The sequence below is a fragment of the Silurus aristotelis genome, assembly GCF_946808225.1.
Source record: "Silurus aristotelis genome assembly, chromosome: 26".
NCBI lineage: Eukaryota > Metazoa > Chordata > Actinopteri > Siluriformes > Siluridae > Silurus > Silurus aristotelis.
Genome location: NC_139599.1, coordinates 6,861,320 through 6,873,094, shown reverse-complemented (window position 1 = coordinate 6,873,094; position 11,775 = coordinate 6,861,320). Strand labels below are relative to the sequence as shown.

General features: G+C 37.9%; 1 protein-coding gene across 5 annotated transcripts in view; it reads right to left on the bottom strand.

The window, feature by feature from the left end:
- The window catches only part of cita (citron rho-interacting serine/threonine kinase a), a 101,321-nt gene that overhangs the window by 60,134 nt on the left and 29,412 nt on the right, over window positions 1-11,775 (bottom strand). For all 5 annotated transcript variants that reach the window (XM_083531682.1, XM_083531683.1, XM_083531685.1 and 2 more), the window contains exon 11: window positions 908-1,013. In XM_083531682.1, the coding sequence (XP_083387808.1) occupies window positions 908-1,013 (106 nt within the window). The remainder of the gene's footprint in view (window positions 1-907; window positions 1,014-11,775) is intronic.

Here is an 11,775-nt window from a genome sequence, read left to right as displayed (position 1 = left end):
TTCGGGGACATGCTAGGATTGGAGCAAATGGGGTGGTTACTCTTAGCTGCATCTCATCCCTTCATCATTCATTTCTCCCCTATGAAAGCATGTCTTGTGTTTGTCGGTGGCTAATTGGTGAAACTTTTACAAACTCTACAGATTGTATGGACTGATCAATATACACTATATGTCCAAAAGTTTGTAGACACCTGCAAATCTCACACATTTGTGCTTTTTCGTTCTTTTCAGATCAAGTCTTTCTTTACTGACATAATAACCTCCACTCTTGCATAAGATTATGGAGTACGGCTTTGGAGATTTGTCCATTTAGGAGTTAGAGCATTTGGTGAAGTCAGGCACTGATGTAGGGCATAGGAGCCTGTGGTGCAGTCATTGCTGCAGTTCATTTCAAAGCTGTTAATTAGAGATGTGGTCTGGGGCAGACCACTACAGTTCCCCCTGAGGTACAGGAAATTGTAATGCTACTGCACACAAAGACCACGCCGCTGTGCTGTGTGACGGTCAGGTGTCCACAAACTTTTGTCGACATACGTTAGTGTCAGGTTAAGTGTTAATTATACGATCACACATTCCTCACAATCATCACGAGAAAAAAGAAGCGCTGTATGAGAACGCACACATGAGACCCTGCGATTCAAACTGTAATGTGAAAAGCAATCAGTTAATTAACGGAGTCGATTAATGAAGTGCAACTGCAGAACAAGTGAACTTCAAATCGGAGAAGGTTAGAAAGCTCATTACCCCTGTACAGGTTTTAACCAAATTAGTATGCAAAGCGCACAAATAAAATATTCCGCCTCGTTTTCGCACGAGACGCGCGGCTCCTTTTACAATAAAATGCATGACTGCATGTTGACATTTACACAAAAGTGACTACGCTCACGCCGGTGAAGTGCAATCCTACCTTGTGACATTTGTCTTGGGTGTCTTGAAGTTCTTTGCTTTTTAGCTGCAGTTTTTTTTCCATGGAGTTGGACTTGGCAGGGGAGTTGAGGCCTGCCGCCACTGATCTAAAGCACAGGGATGGAGATGTGCAGAGGAAAGTTAGAATAATGCGACAAATGATATTAGTCTCAGATGTATCACCATAAATTGTAGAATAAGAGACAGCAATTAAGTCCCCTGTCCCCCCACACGCATACGCACATCACCCGCTCGCAGTTTTTTGATCAGTTTAAATGCATAATTTATAAAAAAAATAACATAAAAGTCTCAATTTATAAATTGAGAAGAAAAACAAGAGCAGTTTGTAAACATTACTGACTTTAATGTGTAAACACTCGGGGATAACTAGGAGAGTTTTCTGATCTAAGCCTGAGATAATCCTGATTACAACAAACAGACTGAGGATGCATTGGTTGTATATGTAATGATCGATTATCTTTAGTTAAACTGCAGATTTAGTCCACTATGTGCAAACTGTATAAATCATAGACATGATTGGATCGATTGGTAGTAGTATTATAAATTTGAATGCATCTGAGGTTATCTTCATGTCATTTAGTTACAAAGTGTTAGGTAATATTCCAAATCATTTATTTAGTCATTCCACTAGGATTAATTTACCTGTAGTTTAATTTGTGTGAATTATTTGTATAATTTTTTTCTTGCACTTGTGATCTCTTTCTGATTCATGTTAATATTTGTACCAAGAAGAGAATGATGTTTTATATATTTACACACACACACACACACACACACACACACACACACACACACACACACACACACACACACACACACACACACACAAGTTACGAGTGTTTTGTTATGCGAGCAAAAATGTATGTTGAAATGTTGAACGCAATCACGCACCCCGAGCTGGTTGTTTTCGCTCGCCCAAGTCAGCTACCCGAGTAGAGTATTTGCCCTCAGTCTTTGTGCAGCTCTGTTTTGCAAGGTTTGAGATCTACAAATCTCTTTTTTGATAATGCAATGTCACATATCTGTAAAATAATGAGAAACCGGTCAAAAGCCAGTGTCATTAGATTGTTGGTTGGTGATTAAAACTGAGAGAAAAGAATTTAAGTGACTCAAAAATAAATGTTTTTTTTTTTTTTATGAATCAAACAAGCGTTAATTAAGTGAAGCGAGTCGGTTCGGGTGAAAGTCTTTCCGACATCATAATGGAAAGAGGTACAAGCAATAACCCATCTCCTCCTCTCCTCCTCCTCATCTCCCTCATACCAGCCTAGGCTCTACTCAAAGGTACAGTAAACATCACGTATATTTGCTTTGATTAAAGATTATTATTGTTACAGCCATTAGGGTTGCACACAAGGCCGGATAAATGGGGGGGTTGCGTTAGGAAGGGCATCCAGCGTAAAAACATGCGGATCATAAATACAGATGATCCGCTGTGGCAACCCCTAATGGGAGAAGCCGAAAGAAAGATTGTTACAGTATACAGTAATACAATACACATCACTTATAAATGTGTTATTATACTGTATTACTGTACTTTTATATGAATAATTTCGAGTGTCTGATGTCATGATTTCTTATGGGAAAACTATATATACAAGCAAATTGATTTTGCGAAAACGTTGAATGAATTATGCTCGTAATCCAAGTTTCCACTATATACAGTATATATATATATATATATATACACACACACACACACACACACACGGTAATCCCCCGCTTTCCCATGGTCGGATCTTGCTCCCCCGGTTATAACGGAATTGCATTTGCCACATAACTAATTTGTTTGGCTGACTTTTCCCAATCTCACACGGATAGCACGATAGACCGAAAAAATTCTGGGGAATTGTTTTTATGGAGTTTTATGTTGAAATAATTAAATGTATTAATAAAAATACAATTATTAATTACAAAATTAAGTAAAATGTTAATACAGTACAGTATACATAAAATAGCATTTTTGGGCTTGTGTCCTTTTATTGCGGTTTTTTTTTTTTATCGTGGGTGGTTTTGGAACGTAACCCCTGCGATAAACGGTGGATTACTGTATATATAAATCACTTTCCAATGACAGCAAGCATGAAGCAGACTACATTTTAATGCTTGCCATCTGCTTCTATATTCAAATCTCGGTCTTATATATTAAAAAAAAAAAAAAAAAAAAAAAAAAACAAACACAACATGAAGCATGCTCCAAATTAATGTTTGATCAGTTTTAGAATTACTGTTACAACCAGCAGAAACGTTTGATGAGAAACTGAATTTCTGGGGGTGATGCTTATTTTCTTTGAAGACCTTGAATCCTAAAATATTTTCTAAATAAATCAGCTTTATAAAAAAGAAACAACATTATGAGCACTTTATCTTCATCTTTCGGCTGCTCCCATTAGGGGTCGCCACAGCGGATCACCGTCTCCATGCCCCCCCTGTCCTCTACATCTGCATCTTAAACCTCCTCCTTGTCCTTCCTCTTTTTCTCCTTCCTGTTGGCTCCATCCAGCATTTTCCTACTGATATACCCCATGTCCCTCCTCTGCAAATGTCCAAAATTTCTCAATCTTGCCTTCCTCACCTTGTCTCCAAAACGTCCTACATGCACTGTCCCTTTTATAAACTTGTTTCTAATCCTGTCCATCGTCGTCACTCCCAACGAAAATCTCAACATCTTCAGCTCTGCTACCTCCAGCTCCAACTCCTGTCTTTTACTCAATGCCACTGTCTCTAAACCATACAACATCACAGGTCTCACCACAGTCCTATAAACAGCACTTATATTGTACATACACATAAAAAAGTCCCTCATAATTTTTTTTTTATGAAAAAGACGTATGCTGTATGCAGTAATCACAAATATTAAAATCAAAGTTCAAAAAAATAAAAAAGGTTCAATCTTAATGCATGAATGTATTTTGCTGTTATATTTATTGTTGGTCATGCTTATGAAGGGTGTGGATAATTTTGTAACGTGTCTAAGACAGCGCATTAACTACTAAATCAAACTCTAACAGGTATGAAATAGGTATTATAAGGAATGTATTATAGTTGTTATGACCATGGTATTAACGTGGAACGGTGCGTAAAAGAGAGTGCAAAAAAAAAGAGAATATGATAAAAGAAACCTGACTATTATTGGAGGTGGATTCCTTTCATCCCCAGAAGAGCATTAATTCATACAGACATAATTACCAAACCTGCTCCTCCACAGGATCCTTAAATAACCGAAACGCTGAGTCAGAGCTCGCCTGGAGCAGTTCAGCACATGCGTATTTAAAGTGCGGTTTTTACAGGTCGGATGTGTGGACGTTTAAAGGTTTTAAGTTGAATATGAATGGATTTTAACTCTTTTTCAAATAAAGCGGGGTTTAACAACATGATGTTCAGCAGACTGTTTTGCAGGAAGTTCTGCTTCCTGTCTGCTCGGTGTACAAAGGCTAAGCGCTGCAGGCCGTTAAAAGCGCATCCTGGGTACTCAGCGGAACAGAGACGCAGGCTGCGTTTTAAATGCGGAGCGTAAAATTGCATCTGCACCATTTTCTGATTGGAATGAGTGATAATGTTAGCTTATCCCAGTCTACGGGTGCACAATAGTAACTTACAGGCATGATTATTAGAGGCCAGGCACTCTAATGCATATGTATACATGTTACTTGTTATTATTATTTATTTAGGCACACTTATAGAAGACTACCTACACAGTCATTTTGGTGTATCCCACTTCAGCACCACCAATAACTCAACAGTGCACAGTCATAGAAATGCAAATCTACTTTGCTCTGACTCTTCAGGTCATGCAGAGTTTATTGCATACCATGATGTTCTTTTCCATCACATTAAACTGACCACCACTTTTTTTTTCCCCCCTCCAAGATCTTCTTTTACAAATTCTGCTCAATCTGGATGTCTAATCGTTATGAAATTTGTCTTGCTAAAACATTTTCCTGTCGACGATCAAATAAACTTGATTGCTAAACAGCATTTGGAAATATAGGTGCTAATGGTCCCATTTAGAAGTTGACCGATTCATCGGTTTTGCTGATTAATAGGTACCGATATATGATTGCTGGAACTATTGGATATCTGCAACATTCCATACCGATAGTTTTTCCGGGTTGTGTCTGTTGCTAGAGCGGGTAGGTCAGCTGTCATTATACATTCTAGAGGTAAATTACTGATGCCACATGCTGTTTGTTTTAACATGTCCTGTGTTTAAATCCAGTTGAAAAATTATTGGTTGGTTAATCAGTTATCAGCAAATACGATCCAAACTAGCTTTCGTTATCAGCAAAATTCACTATGGGTGAACCTCTGGTCCTAGTGAGTTTTGGTCTTTCTCAGTCATTAATGGGTTGGGGACCCAGTCTTGACCCCCTTAATCACTGCTTGGGTAAGGCTGAATCGCGATTGCGTAACTCGGATATTTGTGTGAAGCGGTTGAACGGAAGTGGGGAAAAGGGAAAAAAAACAGCCCTTTCTTTTACTTTCTAAATCTGCAAATGCTTTTATTTCCTATACCTGTGAGCACTCGCTGCTGCTTCTGCCATCCGGTTTACACCTGGAAAAAATCATGTATAGTCTTTTGTCTATAGGCTTATTTACAGTACATTGCTCCAAAAAGCAATCTGAATTCAGATACAGAAAAACTCCCTGAATACAAATAAGCTTTGTGTAAAAAAAAACATAACTCTTGGAATCGCACTCAAAATGAATCCCTCTCTCACTCTAGTATGCAATCAGACAGCAGGAGGCTCAATAAAACACTGTAGACAAGTTCACCAATTGTGTTTCAGTAATTAAAAAGAAGGAAAATGGTGGAAACAATTGCAACACACTAAATGTTTGCGCTCGAGTAATATTATATTATCAGCCCATCACTGATGATATTTGTTCTGCTAGCTCAATGCACTAATTGAATCTAACCAAATATAGCATGCACTTTTCTTTCTTTTTTTTCCCCTTTGCCGTTATTTGCTGAACCTTGAGGCAAGTTGCAGGCAGAAAAGCATGTTATTTACTTGCAGTGCTGCAAACCGTTTATCATTCATGGGAACCCAACGCTTACATCTAACAAAGCTAAATCAGCCATAACAATATCGACAGATGGACGGAAATATCGGCATTGGCTCGGGCTGCTCCGTTTCCGCAGCTGTCAGATACGCGTCAGAACCACTTCGGGCTGTTTTGGATGTTGAGAGAATTGTGCCCACGAGCATCATCCTATCACATAAACCGTGCAATTTGGCACCTACCAGATAAGAAGGGCACAGACGGAGACGATTGCTTTTTTCTTTTCTTTTTTAAACACTTAACATGGATCCTTGCTGAGAAGCATTATATCAATGTCGAAGCCTATTACACACACACCCGAACAAAAATCAGGTGCTATGGATAGAGTTTGGTGTGTGTGTGTGTGTGTGTGTGTGTGTGTGTGTGTGTGTGTGTGTGTGTGTGTGTGTGTCTGATAGGCAGGTGTATCTGATCACCTGGTTTGCCCCCATCATGCCTATGTTAGCTTCTGGCTCTTCCTTTTAGTCACGCTGTTGGAATCCCTGCTAACACCCTAAACACATTGTACACCATTTCAACCACTGTATGAGCAGGGCATGCCTTATAATCTGTTCTTTCTCTGAGTCAAGCTGTACCTGAACTCCTGCTGCCTGATATGAAGTCAGTGCCAGATAATGACACTCTTATGAGAAGGTTACGGTTAATCTTGTGTTCTGGATCAGCCTGATTCATCCAGATGCTCTGCTCTTGCTCTTGGTTATTCACCTGGAGTTTTCTGCACTTGTGATTTACCTCCTGCATTGGTCCATTATCTCACCAGGATACCCGTGATAGGTTGGCATTAAAAATATATCATACTTGTTTGTTTGTAACTTCACTAACAGCTTAGCACATTTCCAAAATACCTGGCACCCTCTGAGCTTCGACTCACGATCTGCTGATTAGTAACCCTAGAACCTTCAAAACTGAACCACCACTGTCTAAAAACTCAAACCAGAACAAAATACATTCTGAATTATTGATTGTCCTAAATAGGTTTGCAAAATTCCAGAAATTTTCGAAACTGGAAACTTGCCATAGGAATTAACAAGAATGTATTGGAATAAACTGGGAATTTACAAAATTGCAGGTTTTCTAATAACAGTATTTATTAGAATAATGGAGTAAAAACAAAAAAAAATCCTGCACACAAAATAGTTAAAAAAAGAAAAGAAAAGAAAAAAAATAATAATTTTTAGTGATTATTCACATAAATGACAAATATTACACAAATTTATATTTAAACAATATGTTGTGTGTAAGCTATTGTTATATTATAACAAAGTAAAAAAAAAAAAGGTCATTTTTCAAATCTGTATTACTTTACATGCATGTCAGCTCATGGCCAAAAAATAATTTTTATATTTATGTTTGTATATAATACAGTTGATACATTTCCCCAGATTTCTAACAATTTCCCATAAATTCCTGGTAAGTTTCCATGGACATATTCTGGAAATTTTCCACCCCTTTGCAACCCTAGATCTAAAACAGTGAGAAAACAAACAATTCATGAGTGCTTTTAAATCCAGAATTCAAGCAAAAGTACAGGATAAAAAATAAATAAATAAAAAAAAAAAAAAAAAATGAATGAAGGTACACACCTGATACTGGTGCGGCCTAAAAAATTTGATATTTTTAATCTAAGCCTCAAAAACAAATTTCTGGCAACAAGCTTAAATACATTAAAATGTGATTTTTTGCTGGAAACAAGCTTTTAAAGTGTTGAGTTTTTCTTTACTAAACAGTCAATGTTTTTTTTTTTAAACTATCATCTATCAGACTTCATAGTGCACCACAGGATGCCAATTAAAATCATCGAGCACTGAGAGAAAAAGTCATTTATTTGGCTCTTGTCTATACAGCTATGTTATTTCTTGATTTCTTTGTCCCAATCCCAAATTAGTTCATTTTTAGACAGTTTACAGATTACAGGCATCACTTAAAATCAAACAGAAGACCTAAAAAAACTGCTTCATTTGATGGGTATCCTTCATCTAACACTAGCTATTCAATTATATGCGCGTCATACAAAATCCCAGCTAAACTCAAACCATATGACTCCTATAAATTTCCATAAATTCCTCTAAATTCCTGGTAAGTTTCCAGCTTCCACAAATTCCCCAGATGAAGTTCCCATGGAAATTTTATGGAAATTTACCCGAAAATGTTCCAACCCTTTGCAACCAAAGTTCTACAACAGTGATAAAAACAATTTATGAGTGCGATTAAATACAGAATTCGAGAAAAAGTCCTGGATAAAAACCGAATGAAGAAAATGAAAGTAGACATCTGATACTGCTGCGGCTAGTGTCTAATGACATATGAAGTAGCACTAAAATATAGTCTGAAATATCAGAATTCATCTGTGGCATGATAATTTGTGCGATAGAGCAGGCCTGTGGATTAACAAATCAGTGTGAGAAGGTAAAAGGAACCAAAAAAAAGGTGAAATGAGAGTTCCTTATAAGTAAAAGGAATAGAGAAAGTTTTTTTCACTGTGTATTTACTATACTTATACTGTATATGGTTGAAAAACAATGAAATCATCTTGACTTGAGTTGACTGATTACCTCCACTCTTCTGGGAAGATATTCCACTAGATTTTGTGGAGATTTTTGCTCATACAGCCAAAAAGACATTAGTAAACTAAGTCTTTGATCTAAAGTGAGAAGTCCTGGGGTGCAGTCAATGTTTCTATCCATCCCAAAGGTGTTCAATAAGGGTGCGGTCAGAGCTCTACAGCATGCCACTCAAGATCTTCCATTCCAACCCATGTGAAACGTATCTTTGTGAAGCTGGCTTTGTGTCTCCAAGTTCAAGTAAAAAGAAAATCTATTGCTTCCGCATTCAAAGTCCTTCTATACAATCGTGTGCCTCCAACTTTGTTTTATATATGGCTGGAAAACTTTCTGCGAAAGCTGAGAAAAGTCTCTCACAATCATCCTTATAACATTACATACAGGGAGACTTTTGAGCACGTCCTGAGAAGATGCAACACTCCCTGGTTCGAAAATTGCACCATCTCAGATTCACCTGCAGCAAATAGTGGTAGCCAAGATGATCACCTGAGTCTCTCTTCCGTCCAACACAGATATTTACACCACATAACCCTCACACAAATCTCTTCACCCTAAAGGTACTGAAGCATTTGGTTCCTCACGGACCGGTTTCATCTACAAAGGTATCAGGTTTGCACCAAGAAACTAGACTGAGATGGACATTATGCAGTGAAATATCTAAGCAAACAAACCAAGCGCAGCAGCTCATGAATATTCATGCTTTGGCCACATAACTGACAGCTAGTCAGCAGAGAGCTGCACACTCAGGCGAAGGACATAATATAGCAATCATCGTCTGAGATAAAAACATAAAAAGACCTCATTTAAATCAGGTTAAAGATTTAACAAATTTTTAAAAAAAAATCTGTTTGAATGATTGTAGCATCAGGCTGCATTATAACAAAATTGATTAAATTAAAGGGGGAGGGGGGGTCTGAATACTTTTCAAATTCACTGTGTGTGTGGGTGTATGTGTGTGTGTGTGTGTGTAGATTTTATAGTACCCTTTAGACACTGTTAGCTACAAACTTCAGGATCTTAATTACTTATGTAAGCAAATTTTTACACAACAAAGCAAAATTTATATTTACTGAAAAAGTTCATGGAGCCCTGCGTATAAATCACTTAGAGGCAAGTAAACAAGATAATCTCACTTGGTTGCCAATAAGCTATGGGAAAAGGTCAACTGTTGGTCAACTGCCTCTGTAGAAGTGAGTTTATGGGCAACCTTTATCAATATACCAACTGCACCATTTTTGAGATTAGTGCCAATAGAACATTGCATACCGATTCCATGTAATCACGCTGAATCGCTCAAAGTTAATATGTACATTAAAAAAATGATAATAAGTGTACTATCACCAACTAGTGGTACATGATCTTGCTGACTGAAGCAGATACACAGCCCAAATGCAGAGGCACAATTTTCACACAATCTGCTCGTCTCCATCAGTGCAAAAAATCTCTACATGTACGTGCGTGGAAACATAGATAAAAGGCGGCATAAAAACTCAGACAGTTCAATCGAGTTTTGCTGGCTTTGTCATTACAGCCATTATCTCAAGGGTTTTTAAAAAGTGCCAGAAATGGAGTTAGTCAGAGTTTCAGTTCAACAGACGGCAGCAATGCACAAAACTCGCCGAACACAAATACACAAAGGCAGAGGGTTTTTTGCTCTATACCCGTGTGTGATTATGTCTCTGGGTAGACTGGCGCTGTAAGCCGCTTGAAGCAGCTTATCATTCACAGAGGCAATTAGTGCCTGATGCTGTGAGAGATGGACGGACAGGGAATGGCAGACACAGGGAGAGACAACATTTCACAATCTGGCCTGCGTCCATTTGTCAGATAGCATCAGTTAAACACACTTTAAAAAAAATACTCCAGGTTGTAAGAACAGCTGCTAGTGCCTTTCATTTGCTGCTATCTGTGGACCATTGAAAATTGGAAAAGAAATGATGGTTTGGTTAATGTTTCCTATATAACATGCAGTCAACACACCTCCCACTGCCAGAACCGTTTTGCTTCATTAAAGCACACAGTGATACCAATGTATAGATCATATCAAACCTTATATTAAAAACACAGAGCACTTGCAATAACATTTTTCTTTATTTCCTTTCAATGGCTGCTAAGGCATATGCATTAAATGGTAAATTGCTTTACATACTGTAAGTTTATGGTGAAATTGCACCATACCAGACAGCAAATTTGACACGCCAATCAGCCATCTTTCAAACATAGACGTAAATAAAGTATAACCCCAGCCATAGTTGTGGCTAAAGATTTCGAAGCGAAAAAATTGTAAGCTTTTAAAATCATCCTATGTCCTATACACCAACTAGGGATAACATGACGTTATAACATTTTGACCGGTGAAGCGAATAACAATGATTATCTGTTCATCATGGCACCTGTTAGTGGTTAAGAAATATTAGGCAGCAATTGAATATTTTGTCCTCAAAGTTGATGTTTAGAAGCAGGAAAAATGGGCGAGCTTAAGGAGTTCAGCGAGTTTGAAAAAAGACAAATTGTGATGGTTGGACGACTGGGGAGGAGCATCTCCAAAACTGCAGCTCTTGTACAATGTTTCAATTCTGCAGTGGTCAGAATCTATCAAAAGTGCTTTAAGGAAGCTCCTGTAGCTGAAATTGCTGGAGAAGTTAATGCTGTTAATGTTTGAAGGGTCAGGACTGTTTTGGCGGCGAAAGGGGGACATTAAGCCGGTGGTCATAATGTTATGCCTGATCAGTATATATAGGGAATATACAAGTGACCAATTTGGGAAGAAACATGGGGAACAATTATTTGGATTCTTTGAATACTGATACAGGAATTTGCATCATTAAGCAGTTGTAGAACTGATACCCAAATAGTTGGAAGGTAATGTGGCTACTCGCACCTTACTAGAAATGCTGTACTGCGCGTGTGCGCAATTGCTTCAACTTCCTGTCTGAAGCATGTCAAAACAAATTACGGAAGTTTCGGGTATTTATAATACTGTATTTGTTGAAACAACCCGATCCACACAGTTCTTTACTAGTAATTCTCTTGATATAAATACACATTTTTGGTAAAGAACAATTTTGCACACACTACAAACAGTATTTCCAGTACAGATCGTGTAACCACAGGCCAAATAAGATATCTTTTGATGCTGTCGTGCTCATTGAGGAGCAGTCAATTAGTATAGGATATGATGGTCCCTGTATCAATTGCTGTCTCCACATTCAAAGAATCC